This window comes from Panulirus ornatus, chromosome 26, assembly GCF_036320965.1.
Source record: "Panulirus ornatus isolate Po-2019 chromosome 26, ASM3632096v1, whole genome shotgun sequence".
Classification (NCBI taxonomy): domain Eukaryota; kingdom Metazoa; phylum Arthropoda; class Malacostraca; order Decapoda; family Palinuridae; genus Panulirus; species Panulirus ornatus.
In genome coordinates this window covers 12,316,848-12,339,589 of record NC_092249.1, presented here as the reverse complement: position 1 = coordinate 12,339,589, position 22,742 = coordinate 12,316,848, and the positions used below count along the sequence as shown (strand labels likewise).

Here is a 22,742-nt window from a genome sequence, read left to right as displayed (position 1 = left end):
ATTTTGAAGGTTTGTTGAATGCGTTTGATGATAGAGTGGCAGATATAGGGTGTTTTGGTCGAGGTGGTGGGCAAAGTGCGAGGGTTAGGGAAAATGAGTTGGTAAACAGAGAAGAGGTAGTAAAAGCTTTGCGGAAGATGAAAGCCGGCAAGGCAGCAGGTTTGGATGGTATTGCAGTGGAATTTATTAAAAAAGGGGGTGACTGTATTGTTGACTGGTTGGTAAGGTTATTTAATGTATGTATGGCTCATGGTGAGGTGCCTGAGGATTGGCGGAATGCGTGCATAGTGCCATTGTACAAAGGCAAAGGGGATAAGAGTGAGTGCTCAAATTACAGAGGTATAAGTTTGTTGAGTATTCCTGGCAAATTATATGGGAGAGTATTGATTGAGAGGGTGAAGGCATGTACAGAGCATCAGATTGGGGAAGAGCAGTGTGGTTTCAGAAGTGGTAGAGGATGTGTGGATCAGGTGTTTGCTTTGAAGAATGTATGTGAGAAATACTTAGAAAAGCAAATGGATTTGTATGTAGCATTTATGGATCTGGAGAAGGCATATGATAGAGTTGATAGAGATGCTCTGTGGAAGGTATTAAGAATATATGGTGTGGGAGGCAAGTTGTTAGAAGCAGTGAAAAGTTTTTATCGAGGATGTAAGGCATGTGTACGTGTAGGAAGAGAGGAAAGTGATTGGTTCTCAGTGAATGTAGGTTTGCGGCAGGGGTGTGTGATGTCTCCATGGTTGTTTAATTTGTTTATGGATGGGGTTGTTAGGGAGGTGAATGCAAGAGTTTTGGAAAGAGGGGCAAGTATGAAGTCTGTTGGGGATGAGAGAGCTTGGGAAGTGAGTCAGTTGTTGTTCGCTGATGATACAGCACTGGTGGCTGATTCATGTGAGAAACTGCAGAAGCTGGTGACTGAGTTTGGTAAAGTGTTTGAAAGAAGAAAGTTAAGAGTAAATGTGAATAAGAGCAAGGTTATTAGGTACAGTAGGGTTGAGGGTCAATTCAATTGGGAGGTGAGTTTGAATGGAGAAAAACTGGAGGAAGTGAAGTGTTTTAGATATCTTGGAGTGGATCTGGCAGCGGATGGAACCATGGAAGCGGAAGTGGATCATAGGGTGGGGGAGGGGGCGAAAATTCTGGGAGCCTTGAAGAATGTGTGGAAGTCGAGAACATTATCTTGGAAAGCAAAAATGGGTATGTTTGAAGGAATAGTGGTTCCAACAATGTTGTATGGTTGCGAGGCGTGGACTATGGATAGAGTTGTGCGCAGGAGGATGGATGTGCTGGAAATGAGATGTTTGAGGACAATGTGTGGTGTGAGGTGGTTTGATCGAGTAAGTAATGTAAGGGTAAGAGAGATGTGTGGAAATAAAAAGAGCGTGGTTGAGAGAGCAGAAGAGGGTGTTTTGAAATGGTTTGGTCACATGGAGAGAATGAGTGAGGAAAGATTGACCAAGAGGATATATGTGTCGGAGGTGGAGGGAACGAGGAGAAGAGGGAGACCAAATTGGAGGTGGAAAGATGGAGTGAAAAAGATTTTGTGTGATCGGGGCCTGAACATGCAGGAGGGTGAAAGGAGGGCAAAGAATAGAGTGAATTGGAGCGATGCAGGTATACCGGGGTTGACGTGCTGTCAGTGGATTGAATCAAGGCATGTGTATGGGGGTGGATTGGGCCATTTCTTTCGTCTGTTTCCTTGCGCTACCTCGCAAACACGGGAGACAGCGACAAAGAAAAAAAAAAAAATACATAAGTATTCGTATGTAAGTAGGAGAGATGGCCAGAGAGCATTATTGGATTACATGTTGATTGACAGGCACGCAAAAGAGAGACTTTTGGATGTTAATGTGCTGAGAGGTGCAACTGGAGGGATGTCTGATCATTATCTTGTGGATTCAAAGGTGAAGATTTGTATGGGTTTTCAGAAAAGAAGAGAGAATGTTGGGGGGAAGAGGGTGGTGAGAGTAAGTGAGCTTGGGAAGGAGACTTGTGTGAGGAAGTACCAGGAGGGACTGAGTACAGAATGGAAAAAGGTGAGAACAAAGGAGGTAAGGGGAGTGGGGGAGGAATGGAATGTATTTAGGGAAGCAGTGATGGCTTGCGCAAAAGATGCTTGTGGCTTGAGAAGTGTGGGAGATGGGTTGATTAGAAAGGGTAGTGAGTGATGGGATGAAGAAGTAAGAGTATTAGTGAAAGAGAAGAGACAGGCTTTTGGACAATTTTTGCTGGGGAAAAAATGCAAATGAGTGGAAGATGTATTAAAGAAAGAGACAGGAGGTCAAGAGAAAGGTGCAAGAGGTGAAAAAGAGGGCAAATGAGAGTTGGGGTGAGAGAGTATCATTAAATTTTAGGGAGAATAAAAAGATCTTTTGGAAGGAGGTAAATAAAGTGCGTAAGACAAGGGAGCAAATGGGAACTTCAGTGAAGGGGGCTAATGGGGAGGTGATAACAAGTAGTGGTGATGTGAGAAGGAGATGGAGTGAGTATTTTGAAGGTTTGTTGAATATGTTTGATGATAGAGTGGCAGATATTGGGTGTTTTGGTCGAGGTGGTGTGCAATGTGAGAGGGTTATGGAAAATGATTTGGTAAACAGAGAAGAGGTAGTAAAAGCTTTGCGGAAGATGAAAGCCGGCAAGGCAACAGGTTTGGATGGTATTGCAGTGGAATTTATTAAAAAAAGGGGGTGACTGTATTGTTGACTGGTTGGTAAGGTTATTTAATGTATGTATGACTCATGGTGAGGTGCCTGAGGATTGGCGGAATGCGTGCATAGTGCCATTGTATAAAGGCAAAGGGGATAAGAGTGAGTGCTCAAATTGCAGAGGTATAAGTTTGTTGAGTATTCCTGGTAAATTATATGGGAGGGTATTGATTGAGAGGGTGAAGGCATGTACAGAGCATCAGATTGGGGAAGAGCAGTGTGGTTCCAGAAGAGGTAGAGGATGTGTGGATCAGGTGTTTGCTTTGAAGAATGTATGTGAGAAATACTTAGAAAAGCAAATGGATTTGTATGTAGCATTTATGGATCTGGAGAAGGCATATGATAAGAGTTGATAGAGATGCTCTGTGGAGGGTACTAAGAATATATGGTGTGGGAGGCAAGTTGTTAGAAGCAGTGAAAAGTTTTTATCGAGGATGTAAGGCATGTGTACATGTAGGAAGAGAGGAAAGTGATTGGTTCTCAGTGAATGTAGGTTTGCGGCAGGGGTGTGTGATGTCTCCATGGTTGTTTAATTTGTTTATGGATGGGGTTGTTAGGGAGGTGAATGCAAGAGTTTTGGAAAGAGGGGCAGGTATGCAGTCTGTTGTGGATGAGAGAGTTTGGGAAGTGAGTCAGTTGTTGTTCGCTGATGATAGAGCGCTGGTGGCTGATTCATGTGAGAAACTGCAGAAGCTGGTGACTGAGTTTGGTAAAGTGTGTGAAAGAAGAAAGTTAAGAGTAAATGTGAATAAGAGCAAGGTTATTAGGTACAGTAGGGTTGAGGGTCAAGTCAATTGGGAGATAAGTTTGAATGGAGAAAAACTGGAGGAAGTAAAGTGTTTTAGATATCTGGGAGTGGATCTGGCAGCGGATGGAACCTTGGAAGCGGAAGTGAATCATAGGGTGGGGGAGGGGGCAAAAATCCTGGGAGCCTTGAAGAATGTGTGGAAGTCGAGAACATTATCTCGGAAAGCAAAAATGGGTATGTTTGAAGGAATAGTGGTTCCAACAATGTTGTATGGTTGTGAAGTGTGGACTATGGATAGAGTAGTGCACAGGAGGGTGGATGTGCTGGAAATGAGATGTTTGAGGACAATATGTGGTGTGAGGTGGTTTGATCGAGTAAGTAATGTGAGGGTAAGAGAGATGTGTGGAAATGAGAAGAGTGTGGTTGAGAGAGCAGAAGAGGGTGTTTGAAATGGTTTGGGCACATGGAGAGAATGAGTGAGGAAAGATTGACCAAAAGGATATATGTGTCGGAGGTGGAGGGAACGAGGAGAAGTGGGAGACCAAATTGGAGGTGGAAAGATGGAGTGAAAAAGATTTTGTGTGATTGGGGCCTGAACATGCAGGAGGGTGAAAGGAGGGCAAAGAATAGAGTGAATTGGAGCGATGCAGTATACCGGGTTGACGTGCTGTCAGTGGATTGAATCAAGGCATGTGTATGGGGGTGGATTGGGCCATTTCTTTCGTCTGTTTCCTTGCGCTACCTCGCAAACACGGGAGACAGCGACAAAGAAAAAAAAAAATACATAAGTATTCGTATGTAAGTAGGAGAGATGGCCAGAGAGCATTATTGGATTACATGTGATTGACAGGCACGCAAAAGAGAGACTTTTGGATGTTAATGTGCTGAGAGGTGCAACTGGAGGGATGTCTGATCATTATCTTGTGGATTCAAAGGTGAAGATTTGTATGGGTTTTCAGAAAAGAAGAGAGAATGTTGGGGGGAAGAGGGTGGTGAGAGTAAGTGAGCTTGGGAAGGAGACTTGTGTGAGGAAGTACCAGGAGGGACTGAGTACAGAATGGAAAAAGGTGAGAACAAAGGAGGTAAGGGGAGTGGGGGAGGAATGGAATGTATTTAGGGAAGCAGTGATGGCTTGCGCAAAAGATGCTTGTGGCTTGAGAAGTGTGGGAGATGGGTTGATTAGAAAGGGTAGTGAGTGATGGGATGAAGAAGTAAGAGTATTAGTGAAAGAGAAGAGACAGGCTTTTGGACAATTTTTGCAGGGAAAAAATGCAAATGAGTGGAAGATGTATTAAAGAAAGAGACAGGAGGTCAAGAGAAAGGTGCAAGAGGTGAAAAAGAGGGCAAATGAGAGTTGGGGTGAGAGAGTATCATTAAATTTTAGGGAGAATAAAAAGATCTTTTGGAAGGAGGTAAATAAAGTGCGTAAGACAAGGGAGCAAATGGGAACTTCAGTGAAGGGGCTAATGGGGAGGTGATAACAAGTAGTGGTGATGTGAGAAGGAGATGGAGTGAGTATTTTGAAGGTTTGTTGAATATGTTTGATGATAGAGTGGCAGATATTGGGTGTTTTGGTCGAGGTGGTGTGCAATGTGAGAGGGTTATGGAAAATGATTTGGTAAACAGAGAAGAGGTAGTAAAAGCTTTGCGGAAGATGAAAGCCGGCAAGGCAACAGGTTTGGATGGTATTGCAGTGGAATTTATTAAAAAAAGGGGGTGACTGTATTGTTGACTGGTTGGTAAGGTTATTTAATGTATGTATGACTCATGGTGAGGTGCCTGAGGATTGGCGGAATGCGTGCATAGTGCCATTGTATAAAGGCAAAGGGGATAAGAGTGAGTGCTCAAATTGCAGAGGTATAAGTTTGTTGAGTATTCCTGGTAAATTATATGGGAGGGTATTGATTGAGAGGGTGAAGGCATGTACAGAGCATCAGATTGGGGAAGAGCAGTGTGGTTCCAGAAGAGGTAGAGGATGTGTGGATCAGGTGTTTGCTTTGAAGAATGTATGTGAGAAATACTTAGAAAAGCAAATGGATTTGTATGTAGCATTTATGGATCTGGAGAAGGCATATGATAAGAGTTGATAGAGATGCTCTGTGGAGGGTACTAAGAATATATGGTGTGGGAGGCAAGTTGTTAGAAGCAGTGAAAAGTTTTTATCGAGGATGTAAGGCATGTGTACATGTAGGAAGAGAGGAAAGTGATTGGTTCTCAGTGAATGTAGGTTTGCGGCAGGGGTGTGTGATGTCTCCATGGTTGTTTAATTTGTTTATGGATGGGGTTGTTAGGGAGGTGAATGCAAGAGTTTTGGAAAGAGGGGCAGGTATGCAGTCTGTTGTGGATGAGAGAGTTTGGGAAGTGAGTCAGTTGTTGTTCGCTGATGATAGAGCGCTGGTGGCTGATTCATGTGAGAAACTGCAGAAGCTGGTGACTGAGTTTGGTAAAGTGTGTGAAAGAAGAAAGTTAAGAGTAAATGTGAATAAGAGCAAGGTTATTAGGTACAGTAGGGTTGAGGGTCAAGTCAATTGGGAGATAAGTTTGAATGGAGAAAAACTGGAGGAAGTAAAGTGTTTTAGATATCTGGGAGTGGATCTGGCAGCGGATGGAACCTTGGAAGCGGAAGTGAATCATAGGGTGGGGGAGGGGGCAAAAATCCTGGGAGCCTTGAAGAATGTGTGGAAGTCGAGAACATTATCTCGGAAAGCAAAAATGGGTATGTTTGAAGGAATAGTGGTTCCAACAATGTTGTATGGTTGTGAAGTGTGGGCTATGGATAGAGTAGTGCACAGGAGGGTGGATGTGCTGGAAATGAGATGTTTGAGGACAATATGTGGTGTGAGGTGGTTTGATCGAGTAAGTAATGTGAGGGTAAGAGAGATGTGTGGAAATGAGAAGAGTGTGGTTGAGAGAGCAGAAGAGGGTGTTTGAAATGGTTTGGGCACATGGAGAGAATGAGTGAGGAAAGATTGACCAAAAGGATATATGTGTCGGAGGTGGAGGGAACGAGGAGAAGTGGGAGACCAAATTGGAGGTGGAAAGATGGAGTGAAAAAGATTTTGTGTGATTGGGGCCTGAGGGTGAAAGGTGGGCAAGGAATAGAGCTGAATTGGATCTATGTGGTATACCTGGGTCGACGTGCTGTCAGTGGATTGAATTAGGGCATGTGAAGCGTCTGGGGTAAACTATGGAAAGTTCTGTGGGGCCTGGATGTGGAAAGGGAGCTGTGTTTTCGGGCATTATTGCATGACAGCTAGAGACTGAGTTTGAACGAATGTGGCCTTTGTTGTCTTTTCCTAGCGCTACCTCGCACATATGAGGGGGGAGGGGGATGTTATTCCATGTGTGGCGAGGTGGCAATGGGAATGAATAAAGGCAGACAGAGTGAATTGTGTGCATGTGTATATATGTATATGTCTGTGTGTGTATATATATGTGTACATTGAGATGTATGGGTATGTATATTTGCGTGTGTGGACGTGTATGTATATACATGTGTATGGGGGTGGGTTGGGCCATTTCTTTCGTCTGTTTCCTTGCGCTACCTCGCAAACGCGGGAGACAGCGACAAAGGAAATAAAAAAAAAAAAATAACCAGTTTTAATTGTAAGACAGTTATATAATGTACCATGTTATAGGATGTTGAAAAAGCTGCTCAAGTTTGTTTAAAAAATTGACACTCTAACATAAGGTAAAGAAGTGTAGGACAAATCTGTTTCAGTTGAACTCGCAAGCATATAGAATGTGGTTTATGCGAACTTGTGGAATGAACTTTAAGAAACTGCAGCCATCACAGGAGCCAAGCTAGGGTACTGAATTCCACGCTGAAAAATTTATTTTCTCCTTTGACTAATCCAGAGTGCAGGGTGATACTGAAAGTAAGGATGAAATTTATCTTAATCACACCATCACTGTTTGTAATCATTTTTATTTGATATTTATACTTATCTTTGACAAGGTAAATGAAAAACAATATTTTTTTAGAATATTTGGATAATTGACAAAATAATGATGCACCCTTTCTTTATATGGATATTTACATTACTGTACAAGATATACAAAGTACTAGAGTTTTTGAAATATATCCAAGGTAGTTCTTATTAACATACCCATCTTGTTAGTGTGAGGATTAGTGTAGCCACATGCCTGGTCAAGTTCAGGATCATTTACACTTTCATCACAAAATGTTCAGTTTTTTATGAATTTTCAGGTGCGAGGATTTCCTGACTCAAATTATAACATTCTCCTTCTCAAACGTAACAATAGGAGCTCTTTCATGCCAGGTGCATCAGTTTTCCCTGGTGAGTTCTGCAATTTTTTGTTGACTTTGCAGGTATATTTCAGTTCTAAGTGGGACAGATCCAGCCCTAAATGCTGCTTGCTGCTTAAAGTCCAGCAAATTGTAGAAAACAGTTATAACTATACGATAGTTGTCATATAAAACAGTCCCAGATCAGTTACCACTAAATATCCTCTGTATTCCCAGCATGTCATAGAAGGCATCTATAGGGGTGGGAGTGGGGGGCTGGAAACTCTCCCTTTATGATTAGATTAAAAGAGGAAACAGAAGGAGCCAGGTGGGGAGTGTTCATCCTCCTCAAAGGCTTAGGGTGGGGTGTCTGAATGTGTGTGGATGTAAACAAGATGAGAAGGGAGGAGAGACAGGTCATATGTTTAAGGGAAGAAACCTGGATGTTCTGGTTCTGAGTGAAACAAAGCTCAAGGATAAAGGTGAAGAATGGTTTGGAAACTTCTTGAGAGTAAAGTTGGGGTTTTGTGAGCGGACAATAGCTAAGGAAAGAGTAGCACTATTCTGGTGGGAGTGTGTGATAGTGTAAGGAAGTAATTCATAGATTGATGTGGGTAAAACTGAAAGTGGATGCCAAGAGATGGTTGATTATTGGTGCTAATGCACCTGGCCATGAGAAGAAAGAATGTGAGAGGCAAGTGTTTTGGGAGTAGCTGAGTGATTACATCAGCAGTTTTGGTGCATGAGACCGTTTATTAGTGATGGGTGATTTAAATGTTAAGGTGAGTAATATGGCAGTTCAGGGAATAATTGGTTTGCATGGGGTATCCAGTGATATGAATGGAAATGGTGAAGAGCTTGTGGAGTTGTGTGCTGAAGAAAAACTGGTCATTGGGAATACCTGTTTAAAAAGAGAGATATATGTATGTGAGAAAGAGAGATGATCAACAGTCATTATTAGATAACTTATTAATTGATAGGCATGTAAAAGAGAGATTTTTGGATGTAAATGTGCTGACAGGGATGGCTGGTGGGATGTCTGATCACTATCTTGTAGAGACAAGGTTGAAGATTTTTAGGGGTTTTCAAAAAAGAGAAAACAATGTCGGGGAGAAGAGAGTGGTGAGAGTAAGTGAGCTTGGAAAGGAGACTTGTGTGAAGAAATTCCAGGAAAGATTGAGAGTAGAATGGCAAAAAGTGAGAGCAAATGAATTGAGGGGAGTGGATAGGGAATTGAAGGTATTTAGGGTAGCAGTGATGGCATGTACAAGAGATGGAAATGGCATGCAAAAGATGAGAGGTAGGTAGATTAAAAAGGGTAGTGAGTGGTAAGATGAAGAAGTAAAGTTGCTAGTGAAAGAGAAAAGAGGGGCATTTAGGCAGTACTTACAGGGAAGGAGTGGAAATGTTTGGGAGGTATAAGAGAAAGCGGCAGGAGGTCAGGAGGAAAGTGCAAGGGTTGAAAAAGAAGGCAAGTGAGAGTTAGGTTGAGAATAATACATGTTTTGGAAGGAGGTAAATACTATGAGAAAGACAAGCAAACAAATGGGAACATCGGTGAAGGAGGCAAAGGGTAAGTGATAATTGGTAGTGATGACGTGAGGAGATGGAGTATTTTAAAGGACTGTTGAATGCATTTGATAATAAATGGCAGATAATCAGGGTGGTATACAAAGTGGAAGAGTCATGGAGAGAGGTTGGTGAAGAGAAAAGAGGTAGTGAAAGCTTTTTGAAGATGAAATGCAGCAAGGAGGTGGGAGTGGATGGTATTGCAGTTGAATTTATTAAGAAAAGGGGTAACTTTGTTGTTAATTGCTTGGTAATGATATTCATTGTATGTATGGATCAAGGTGAAATGCCTGAGGATTGGCAGAATACATGTGTAGAGCAATTGTACAAAGGCAAAGGGGACAAACATGAGTGTTCAAACTACAGAGGTATAAGTTTGTTAAGTATACCAGGTAAGTACGGAGCATCAGTTTGGGGAAGAGCAATGCGGTTTCAGAAGTGGTAAAGGATATGTTGATCAGATGTTTGCTTTGAAGAATGTGTGAGAAGTCCTTAGAAAAACAGATGGATTTGTATGTAGCATTTATGTAAGGTGTATGTATGAGTAGGAAGAGAGGAGAGTGAATGGTTCCCAGTGGAAGTTGGTCTGTGGCAGGGGTGTGTGATGTCACCATGGTTGTTTGGTGTGTTTATGGATGGGTTTGTGAGGGAGGTAAATGCAAGAGTCTTGGAGAGAGGGGTGAATCTGCAGTCTGTTGGGGATGAGAGGGCTTAGGAAGTGAGTCGATTGTTCACCAATGTGTGGAAAGAGTGAATGTTATCTTGGAATGCAAAAATGGGTATTTTTGAAGGAATATGGTTGTGAGGCATGGGCTATAGATAGGGTCATGCAGAGGACGGTGGATGTGTTGCAAATGAAATGTTTGAGAACAGTGTATGGTGTGAGGTGGTTTGATAGGGTAAGTAATGAATGAGTAAGAGAGATGTGTGGAAATGAAAAAAAAAGTGTGGTTAAGAGAGCACAAGAAAGTATGTTGAAATGTTTAGGCATATGAAAAGAATGAGTGAGGAAAGGTTGACAAAGGGCATATATGTGTCAGAAGTGGAGGGATCAAGAAGAAGCAGGAGACCAAATTGGAGATTGAAGGATGGAGTGATAAAGATTTTGAGTGATAGGGGCCTGAACATGCAGGAAGGTGAAAGGCAAGCAGGGAATAGAGTGTATTGAACATTGTGGTATACTGGGGTCAATGTGCAGTCAGTGAACTGAACCAGGGCATGTGAATTGTATGGGATAAGCCATGGAAAAGTTTGTGGGGTCTGGATGTAGAAAAGGAGCTATGGTTATGATGTGGTGCCCATGACTACTAAAGAATGAGTGTGAGTGGATGATGCCTTTCTTTGTCTGTGTCCTGGCGATACCTCACTGATGCAGGGGCAGTGATCAGGTGTAGGGGAGGAGAAGAGAATGTATTTGTTCTTTGATCTTTTTCTTCATGCATTTGTGCTGTTTCCTGTGGGACAAGGTGCCACTGGGAATGGGTGAAGGCAAGTGCATATGAATGTGTATATGTACATATATACGTATATGTATGTATTTATTATTTCTTTTACTATACTCAGTCGCTGTCTCCTGCGTTAGTGAGGTGGCACAAGGAAACAGATGAAAGAATGGCCCAACCTGCATACAAATACATGCATATACATAAACGCCCACACACGCATATATACATACCTATACATTAGATATATGCATACATATACATACACAGACATATACATATATACACATGACATATTTATACTTGCTACCTTCATCCATTCCCGTATCTTCCTCTTGACCTCCTGCCGCTTTCTTTTATATGTATGTGTGTGTGTGTATATATATATTTGTTTGTATTTATTTATTTTATTTATTTTGCTTTGTCACTGTCTCCCGCGTTAGCGGGGTAGCGCAAGGAAACAGACGAAAGAATGGCCCAACCTGCCCACATACACATGTATATACATACATGTCCACACACGCACAATATACATACCTATACATCTCAATGTACACATATATATACACACACAGACATATACATATATACACATGTACATAATTCATACTGTCTGCCTTTATTTGTTCCCATCGCCACACATGGAATAACAACCCCCTCCCCCCTCATGTGTGTGAGGTAGCGCTAGGAAAAACACCAAAGGTCCCATTCGTTCACACTCAGTCTCTAGCTGTCATGTAATAATGCACCGAAACCACAGCTCCCTTTCCACATCCAGGCCCCACACACTTTGCATGGTTTACCCCAGACGCTTCACATGCCCTGGTTCAATCCATTGACAGCACGTCGACCCCGGTATACCACATCATTCCAATTCACTCTATTCCTTGCACACCTTTCACCCTCCTGCATGTTCAGGCCCTGATCACTCAAAATCTTTTTCACTCCATCTTTCCACCACCAATTTGGTCTCCCACTTCTCCTCGTTCCCTCCACCTCTGACACATATATCCTCTTGATCAATCTTTCCCCACTCATTCTCTCCATGTGACCAAACCCTTTCAAAACACCCTCTTCTGCTCTCTCAACCACACTCTTTTTATTTCCACACATCTCTCTCACCCTTACATTACTTACTCGATCAAACCATCTCACACCACATATTGTCCTCAAACATCTCATTTCCAGCACATCCACCCTCCTGCGCACAACTCTATCCATAGCCCACGCCTCGCAACCATACAACATTGTTGGAACCACTATTCCTTCAAACATACTCATTTTTGCTTTCCGAGATAATGTTCTCGACTTCCAAACATTCTTCAAGGCTCCCAGAATTTTCGCCCCCTCCCCCACCCTATGATTCACTTCCGCTTCCATGGTTCCATCCGCTGCCAGATCCACTCCCAGATATCTAAAACACTTCACTTCCTCCAGCTTTTCTCCATTCAAACTTACCTCCCAATTGACTTGATCCTCAACCCTACTGTACCTAATAACCTTGCTCTTATTCACATTTACTCTTAACTTTCTTCTTTCACACACTTTACCAAACTCAGTCACCAGCCTCTGCAGTTTCTTACATGAATCAGCCACCAGCGCTGTATCATCAGCGAACAACAACTGACTCACATCCCAAGCTCTCTCCTCCACAGCAGACTGCATACTTGCCCCTCTTTCCAAAACTCTTGCATTCACTTCCCTAACACCCCATCCATAAACAAATTAAACAACCATGGAGACATCACACACCCCTGCTGCAAACCTACATTCACTGAGAACCAATCACTTTCCTCTCTTCCTACACGTACACATGCCTTACATCCTCGATAAAAACGTTTCACTGCTTCTAACAACTTGCCTCCCACACCATATATTCTTAAAACCTTCCACAGAGCATCTCTATCAACTCTATCATATGCCTTCTCCAGATCCATAAATGCTACATACAAATCCACTTGTTTTTCTAAGTATTTCTCACATACATTCTTCAAAGCAAACACCTGATCCACACATCCTCTACCACTTCTGAAACCACACTGCTCTTCCCCAATCTGATGCTCTGTACATGCCTTCACCCTCTCAATCAATACCCTCCCATATAATTTACCAGGAATACTCAACAAACTTATACCTCTGTAATTTGAGCACTCACTCTTATCCCCTTTGCCTTTGTACAATGGCACTATGCAAGCATTCTGCCAATCCTCAGGCACCTCACCATGAATCATACATACATTAGATAACCTTACCAACCAGTCAATAATACAGTCACCCCGTTTTTTAATAAATTCCACTGCAATACCATTCAAACCTGATGCTTTGCCGGCTTTCATCTTCTGTAAAGCTTTTACTACCTCTTCTCTATTTACCAAATAATTTTCCCTAACCCTCTCACTTTGCACCCCACCTCGACCAAGACACCCCACATCTGCCACTCTATCATCAAACACATTCAACAAACCTTCAAAATACTCACTCCATCTCCCTCTCACATCACCACTACTTGTTATCACCTCCCCATTAGCCCCCTTCACTGAAGTTCCCATTTGCTCCCTTGTCTTACACACTTAATTTACCTCCTTCCAAAACATCTTTTTATTCTCCCTGAAATTTGATGATACTCTGTCACCCCAACTCTCATTTGCCCTCTTTTTTTTACCTCTTGTACCTTTCTCTTGACCTCCTGCCTCTTTCTTTTATACCTCTCCCACTCATTTGCATTTTTTCCATGCAAAAATCGTTCAAATGCCTGTCTCTTCTCTTTCACTAATAATCTTACTTCTTCATCCCACCACTCACTACCTTTTCTAATCATCCCATCTCCCACGCTTCTCATGCCACAAGCATCTTTTGCGCAAGCCATCACTGCTTCCCTAAATACATCCCATTCCTCCCCCACTCCCCTTACCTCCTTTGTTCTCACCTTTTTCCATTCTGTACTCAGTCTCTCCTGGTACTTCCTCACACAAGTCTCCTTCCCAAGCTCACTTACTCTCACCACTCTCTTCACCCCAACATTCTCTCTTCTTTTCTGAAAACCCCCACAAATCTTCACCTTTGCTTCCACAAGATAATGATCAGACATCCCTCCAGTTGCACCTCTCAGCACATTAACATCCAAAAGTCTCTCTTTCGTGTGTCTATCAATTAACACGTAATCCAATAACGCTCTCTGGCCATCTCTCCTACTTACATACGTATACTTATGTATATCTCGCTTTTTAAACCAGGTATTCCCAATCACCAGTCCTTTTTCAGCACATAAATCTACAAGCTCTTCACCATTTCCATTTACAACACTGAACACTTCATGTATACCAATTATTCCCTCAACTGCCACATTACTCACCTTTGCATTCAAATCACCCATCACTATAACCCGGTCTTGTGCATCAAAACCACTAACACACTCATTTAGCTGCTACCAAAACACTTGCCTCTCATGATCTTTCTTCTCATGCCCAGGTGCATATGCATCAATAATTACCCATCTCTCTCCATCAACTTTCAGTTTTACCCATATCAATCTAGAATTTACTTTCTTACACTCTATCACATACTCCCACAACTCCTGATTCAGGAGTAGTGCTACTCCTTCCCTTGCTCTTGTCGTCTCACTAACTCCTGACTTTACTCCCAAGACATTCCCAAACCACTCTTCCCCTTTACCCGTTAGCTTCGTTTCACTCAGAACCAAAACATCCAGGTTCCTTTCCTCAAACATACTATCTATCTCTCCTTCTTTCTCATCTTGGTTACATCCACACACATTTAGAAACCCCAATTTGTTTGTGTATGTGCATATATTTCTACATGTGTATGTGAGTAGATGTGTCTTTCCTCAACTATTTCTTGGCACTGTCTCACTGATATGGGAAACAGCGATCAAGTATGAAAACAATTATTTTTTCACACATATTTGCCTTTTCTCATTTTAGCAAGGTAGAGTCAAGAACAGATGACTGAGCCTCAGAGGGAAAAATCCTCTCTGGGCCCCTTTCTTTGTTCCTCCTTATGAGAAGTAAAACAAGAGGGCAAGTTTTCTAGCACCCCTGCATCCACCCCTTTCAGTCACCTTTTACAACGTGCAGGGAAGTATTCTTCCTCCCCATCCCCAGGATAGATTGAGTGTAGAATGACAAAAGGTGAGAGCAAATGATGTGAGGGGATTGGGTGAGGAATGGGATGTATTCAAGGAAGCACTGATGCATGTGGCATGAGAAAGGTGGGAGGTGGGCAGATTAGAAGTAGTGAGTGGTGGGATGAAGAAGTATGGTTGTTAGTGAAAGAGAAAAGAGAGGCATTTGGATGATACAATTAAGGAGTGCAAATGACTGGGAGATATATAAAAGAAAGTGACAGGAGGTCAAGAGGAAGGTGCAAAGAGTTATAAAAGAGAGCAAATGAGAGTTATGGTGAGAGAGTTTCATTAAACTATAGGGAGAATAGAATGATGTTTTGGAAGGAGGTAAATAATGTGTGTAAGACAAAATAACTAATGGGAACATCAGTGAAGGAGGCAAGTGGGGAATTGATAACAGTTAGTGATGAAATGAGATGGAGTATTTTGATGATTTGTTGAATGTGTTTGATGGTAGAGTGGCAGATGTAGGGTGTTTTGGTTGGGGTTGTGTGTGAAGTGAAAGGGTCAGGGATAATGGTTTGGGTAAGAGAGAATAGGTAGTGAAAGTTTTACAGAAGATGAAATCCGGCAAGTCCGCAGGTGTGGATGGTATTGCAGGAGAATTCATTAAGAAAGGGGATGACTGTGTTGTTGATTGGTTGGTAAGGATATTCAGTGAATGTATTAGGATCATGGTGAAGTGCCTAAGGATTGGCCGAATGCATGCACAGTGCCATTGTACAAAGACAAAGGGGATAAAGGTGAGTGTTCAAACTACAGAGGCATAAGTTTATTGAGTATTCCTGTAAAATTGTATGTGAGGTTATTGATTGAGAGGATGAAGGCATGTACAGAGCATCAGATTGGGGAAGAGCAGTGTGGTTTCAGAAGTGGTAGAGGATGTGTAGATCAGGTGTTTGTTTTGAAGAATGTGCGCCAGAAATACTTGGAAAAACAGTTGAATTTGTATGTAGCATTTATGGATCTGGAGAAGGCATATGATAGGGTTGATAGAGATTCTTTGTGGAAGATCTTAAGAGTATATTGCATGGGAGTTAAGCTGCGAGAAGAGGTAAAAAGTTTTTACTAAGGATGTAAGGCATGTGTACGAGTAGAAATAGAGGAGAGTGACTGGTTCCCAGTCATGGTTGGTCGCTGGCAGGCATGTGTGATGTCCCCATGGTTGTTTAATTTCTTTATAGATAGAGTGGTTAGGGAGGTGAATGCAAGAATTTTGGAGAGAGAGGTGAGTATGCAGTCTGTTTGGGATGAGAGGGCTGGGGAAGTGAGTCAGTTGTTGTTTGGTAATGATACAGCATTGGTGGCTGATTCAAGTGAGAAACTGCAGAATTTGGTCACTGAGTTTGGTAGTGTGTGAAAGAAGAAAGTTGAGAGTAAATGTGAATAAGAGAAGGTTGTTAGGTTCAATAGGGTTGAGGGACAAGTAAATTGGGAGGTAAGTTTAAATGGAGAAACACTTGAGAAAGTGAAGTGTTTTAGATATCTGGGAGTGGATTTGGCAGCAGATGGAACATGGAAGCATAAGTGAGTCACATGATAGGGGAGGGGGTAAAGGTTCTGGGAGTATTGAAGAATGTGTGAAAGAGAACATTATCTCAGTGAGCAAAAATGGGTATGTTTGAAGGAATAGTGGTTTCAACAATGTAATATGGTTGTGAGGTGTGGGCTTTAGATAGGGTTGTGCAGAGGAGGGTAGATGTGATGGAAATTAATTGTATGAGAACAGTATGTGGTGTGAGGTGGTTTGATTGAGTAAGTAATGAAAGGGTAAGAGGGGTGTGTGGTAATAAAAAGAGTGTGGTTGAGGGAGCAGAAGATGGTTTATTGAAATGGTTTGGTCACATGGAAAGAATGAGTGAGGAATGATTGACAAAGAGGATATATGTGTCAGAGGGAATGAGGAGAAGTGGGAGACCAAATTGGAGGTGTAAGGATGGAGTGAAAAAGATTTTGAACAATTGGGGCCTGAACATACAGGAGAGTGAAAGGCGTGCAAGGAATAGCGTGAATTAGAACGATGTGGTTTACCGGGGTCGACGTGCTGTCAAGGGACTGAACCAGAGCATGTGAAGCATCTGGGGTAACCATGGAAAGTTTTGTGGGACCTGGTTGTGGAAAGGGAGCTGTGTTTTCGGTGCATTACACATGACAGTTAGAGTCTGAGTGTGTACGAATGTGGCCTTTGTTTTCCTTTCCTAGCACTACTTCGTGCGCACGCTGGGGGAGGGGGTGTCATTTCATGTGTGGAGGGGTGGTGGAGGGAATGGATGAAGGCAGCATGTATGAATATGTGCATGTGTGGAAAGGGAACTGTGGTTTCGGTGCATTACACATGACAGCTAGAGACTGAGTGTGAATGAATGTGGCCTTTGTTGTCTTTTCCTAGCACTACCTCGTGTGCGTGCAAGGGGATTTGGGTACCATTTCATGTGTGGTGGGGTGGCGATGGGAATAGGTGAAGGCAGCAAGTATGAATATGTACATGTATATATATATATATATATATATATATATATATATATATATATATATATATATATATATATATATATATATATATGTATGTATCTGTGTATGTATATATATGTATACGTTGATATGTATAGGTATCTATATGTGCATGTGTAGGCATTTATGCATATACATGTGTATGTGGATGGGTTGGGCCATTCTTTTGTCTGTTTCCTTGTGCTTCCTCACTAATGCGGGAGACAGTGAATATGAATAATGAAAATGAAAAAATATATAATATCTTTTTTTTTCATTATGCTTAATCGCCGTGTGTCGTGCTAGCGAGGTAGTGGAAAGAAACAGACGAAAGAATGGCCCAACCCACCCATATACACATGTATACTCATAAACGCCCACACACACACTTATACATACCTATACAATTTTCCAAAAGAAGGAACAGAGAATGGGGCCAGGTGAGGATATTCCCTCAAAGGCCCAATCCTCTGTTCTTAAATTTACCTTGGTAATGCAGGAAATGGCCAATAGTTTGAAAGAAAAGAAAGACATTTCCATGTATACATACACATACATACACAGACATACACATATATACACATGTACACATTCACACTTGTTTCCTCCATCCATTCAAGTCCCCCCCCCCCCCCCCCCCCCCCCCCCACACACACACACACACACACACAAGGCAGCACCAAGAAGAGACAAAAATCATTTAAACTCAGTCTCTAACTGTCATGTGCAACGCACCGAAACTACAGCCCCCCTCCACATAATTGTGAGGTAAGTTTAAGTTTATATCCCTGGGGATAGGGGAGAAAGAATACTTCCAATGCATTCCTCATGTGTCATAGAAGGCGACTAAAGTGGACGGGAGCTTGGGGCTAGAAACCCTCCTCTCCTTGTGTTTTGATTTTCTAAAAGGGGAAACAGAAGAAGGAGTCATGCGGGGAGTGCTCATCCTCCTTGAAGGCTCAGATTCGGGTGTCTAAATGTGTTTGGATGTAACCAAGATGAGAAAAAAGGAGAGATAGGTAGTATGTTTGAGGAAAGGAACCTGGATGTTCTGGCTCTGAGTGAAACAAAGCTCAAGGGTAAAGAGGTAGAGTGGTTTGGGAATGTCTTAGGAGTAAAGTCAGGAGTTGGTGAGAGGACAAGAGCAAGGGAAGGAGTAGCACTACTCCTAAAACAGAAGTGGTGAGAGTGTGTGATAGAGTGTAAGAAAGTAAACTCTGGATTGATATGGGTAAAACTGAAAGTTGATGGAGAGAGATGGGTGATTATTGGTGCATATGCACCTAGGCATGGAAAGAATGATCATGAGAGGCAAGTGTTTTGGGAGCAGCTGAGTGAACGTGTTAGTAGTTTTGATGCATGAGACCATGATTTGAATGCAAAGGTGAGTAATGTGGCAGTTGAGGGAATAATTGGTGTACATGGGGTGTTCAGTATTGTAAATGGAAATGGTGAAGAGCTTGTAGATTTATGTGCTGAAAAAGGACTGGTGGTTGGGAATACCTGGTTTAATTGATAGGCACGCAAAAGAGAGACTTTTGGATGTTAATGTCTTGAGAGGTGCAACTGGAGGGATGTCTGATCATTATCTTGTGGAGGCAAAGGGGAAAATTTGTAGAGGTTTTCAGAAAATAAGAGAGAATGTTGGGGTGAAGAGAGTGGTGAGAGTAAGTGAACTTGGAAAGGAGACTTGTGTGAGGAAGTACCAAGAGAGTCTGAGTGCCGAATGGAAAAAGGTGAGAGCAAAGAATGTAAGGAGAGTGGGGGAGGAATGGGATGTATTTAGGGAAGCAGTGATGGCTTGCGCAAAAGATGCTTGTGGCATGAGAAGTGTGGGAGGTAGGCAGATTAGAAAGGGTAGTGAGTGGTGGGATGAAGAAGTAAGATTATTAGTGAAAGAGAAGAGAGAGGCATTTGGACAGTTTTTGCAGGGAAATAATGCAAATGAGTGGGAGATGTATAAAAGAAAGAGGCATGAGGTCAAGAGAAAGGTGCAAGAGGTGAAAAACAGGGCAAATGAGAGTTGGGGTGAGAGAGAATCATTAAATTTTAGGGAGAATAAAAAGATGTTTTGGAAGGAGGTAAATAAAGTGTATAAGACAAGGGAACAAATGGGAACATCATTGAAGGGGGCTAATGGGGAGGTGATAACAAGTAGTGGTGATGTGAGAAGGAGATGGAGTGATTATATTGAAGGTTTGTTGAATGTGTTTGATGATTGAGTGGCAGATATAGGGTGTTTTGGTCGAGGTGGTGTGCAAAGTGAGAGGGTTAAGGAGAATGATTTGGTAAACAGAGAAGAGGTAGTAAAAGCTTTGCGGAAGATGAAAGCCGGCAAGGCAGTAGGTTTGGATGGTATTGCAGTGAAATTTCATAAAAAGGGGGAAACTGTATTGTTCACTGGTCGGTAAGGTTATTCAATGTATGTATGACTTATGGTGAGGTGCCTGAGGATTGATGGAATGCTTGCATAGTGTCATTGTACAAAGGCAGAGGGGATAAAGGTGAGTGCTCAGATTACAGAGGAATAAGTTTGTTGAGTATTTCTGGGAAATTATATGGGAGGGTATTGATTGAGAGGGTGAAGGCATGTATAGAGCATCAGATTGGGGAAGAGCAGTGTGGTTTCAGAAGTGGTAGAGGATGTGTGGATCAGGTGTTTGCTTTGAAGAATGTATGTGAGAAATACTTAGAAAAGCAAATGGATTTGTATGTAGCATTTATGGATCTGGAGAAGGCATATGATATTGATAGAGATGCTCTGTGGAAGGTATTAATGGTATATGGTGTGGGAGGCAAGTTGTTAGAAGCAGTGAAAAGTTTTTATCAAGGATGTAAGGCATGTGTACGAGTAGGAAGAGAGGAAAGTGACTGGTTCTCAGTGAATGTCAGTTTGGGGCAGTGGTGCATGATGTCCCCATGGTTGTTTGATTTGTTTATGGATGGGGTTGTTAGGGAGATGAATGCAAGAGTTTTGGAGAGAGGGGCAAGTATGCAGTCTGTTGTGGATGAGAGAGCTTGGGAAGTGAGTCAGTTGTTGTTCGCTGATGATACAGCGCTAGCAGCTGATTCGTGTGAGAATCTGCAGAAGCTGGTGACTGAGTTTGGTAAAGTGTGTGAAAGAAGAAAGCTGAGATTAAATGTGAATAAGAGCAAGGTTATTAGGTACAGTAGGGTTGAGGGTCAAGTCAATTGGGAGATAACTTTAAATGGAGCAAAACTGGAGGAAGTGAAGTGTTTTAGATATCTGGGAGTGGATTTGGCAGTGGATGGAACCATGGAAGTGGATGTGAATTATAGGGTGAGGGAGGGGGCGAAAGTTCTGGGAGCATTGAAAAATGCATGGAAGGTGAGAATGTATCTCAGAAAACAAAAATGGGTATGTTTGAAGGCATAGTGGTTCCAACAATGTTATATGGTTGCGAGGCATGGGCTATAGAGTCTGAGTGTGAACGAATGTGGCCTTTGTTGTCTTTTCTTAGTGCTACCTCACGCACATGCAGGGGGAGGGGGTTGTCATTTCATGTTTGGCAGGGTGGCGACGGGAATGAATAAGGGCAGACAGTATGAATTATGTACATGTGTATACATGTATAGGTCTGTGTGTATATGTATAAGTATACGCTGAGATGTATGGGTATGTATATGTGCGTGTGTGGACGTGTACGTATATACATGTATATGTGGGTGGGTTGGGCCATTCTTTCGTCTGTTTCCTTGCGCTACCTTGCTAACGCAGGAGACAGCGACAAGGTATAATAAATAACTAGAATAAATAGATAAGTTTAAATGGAGAAAAATTGGAGGAAGTGAAGTGTTTTAGATATCTGGGAGTGGATTTGGCAGCGGATGGAACCATGGAAGCAGAAGGGAGTCATAGGGTGGGGGAGGGGGCTAAGGTTCTGGGAGCATTGAAGAATGTGTGTAAGGTGAGAACATTATCTCGGAGAGCAAAAATGGGTGTGTTTGAAGGGATAGTGGTTCCATCAATGTTACATGGTTGTGAGGCATGGGCGATAGATAGGGATGTGCAGAGGTGGGTGGATGTCTGTTGTGATGGTTTACAATTGATTTTCCTTTGAAGTTACTGTAGTGTATATTGATAATACAAGGTGTGATAAGGCCTTAGATACTTCGGTAAAAAATCAATACCATTCTGTTAAGATCAATGTAATTTTCATCTCAAGAAGTGGTATATTATTTATCAAGTAGAAATAAGTATTATTTCTCTCATGAATAAACACTTAAGCATTGAATTGCAGTTTTTTCAAGAAGCTGATTTTTTTTTGTTATGAATGTAGATTTTCACTTGGAGAAGCACTTAGTTTTGATAAGAAGCTGAAGATTTTATATTTTTTGTGATTATAAATTTTCATGATGAGAAATGCATACTTTTTATTTGTGATTACAAATTCTTAAAATCCTGATTAAGGGAGACTCATAATCTTCTGTACATTACTTATAGAAAATTGTAAGTTCATTAACTATGGCAACTGTTATAGTTGGATGACTTGCATGCAAAAATAGTATTTGGTTTAAACTATTTATGCGAATGGACACATTAGAATTAGCTGGTTTTAATAACCAGTAATTACCCTTTTAATAATTACCAATTTGATCAGTATGGGGAGGGAGTTCTACATTCCTGGTGCCCTGTCTCCTGAGCTTTTTATGCCATCAGATATCCTTTTAAATTTATCCTTTGTAAATTTCCAGCATTCACTGCCTCATTGTTTAGATTATTCCAAGCATCCACAACCCTAGCACTGAGCCAATACTTCTTAACTAACTCACTAGCTATTTTCCCTGCTTTTTTTTGTTATGACCTCTGGTTACTTTTTGTGAAGACCTATTCCCTACTGATATCGTCAAGCTTATTTAGAAACTTCAATTCTGTCATCATGTTCCCAATCTGTTTCCTCTCCTCCATAGTGGATTGTGTTTAACCTTGCCAGCCTTTCACTATAGCTCACTTCTCTTGATTTAGGTACCATATTATATGTTCCTCTTTGTTCGTTGTCCATCAAATTTTTCTGCTTCTTTAGGTGCAGTGATTATATTGTGAGGCATAGTCCCATTTTGGTCTGATATATTCAGTGCTATTATGTTATAAACATCTCCTTGCCCATGTATCTGAATGCATTTCTAAAGGTGAGGTGCCACATCAGTGTAACATTGTTGAAAACTTGGTTAGAAACAATATGGACAACAGCTTGTGTGGATTGGTAGTGTGTATAACAATCATTGCATTATTATTCCACAAAGTTACCAACAGTGTTGCCAAAATTGTTGCGATGTTATGGATTCAGTGGAGATAATGTATGCAACATGTAGGCTACATTGTTTCAGTAATGTGAGACATTCACAAAAATTTTGGCTACATTATGATTAAGAA

General features: G+C 41.7%; 1 protein-coding gene across 2 annotated transcripts in view; it reads left to right on the top strand.

The window, feature by feature from the left end:
• LOC139757454 (acyl-coenzyme A diphosphatase NUDT19-like) overlaps positions 1-22,742 on the top strand; it is a 182,476-nt gene that overhangs the window by 4,708 nt on the left and 155,026 nt on the right. For both annotated transcript variants that reach the window (XM_071677981.1, XM_071677980.1), the window contains exon 2: positions 7,664-7,754. In XM_071677981.1, coding sequence (XP_071534082.1) covers positions 7,664-7,754 — 91 coding nt within the window. The remainder of the gene's footprint in view (positions 1-7,663; positions 7,755-22,742) is intronic.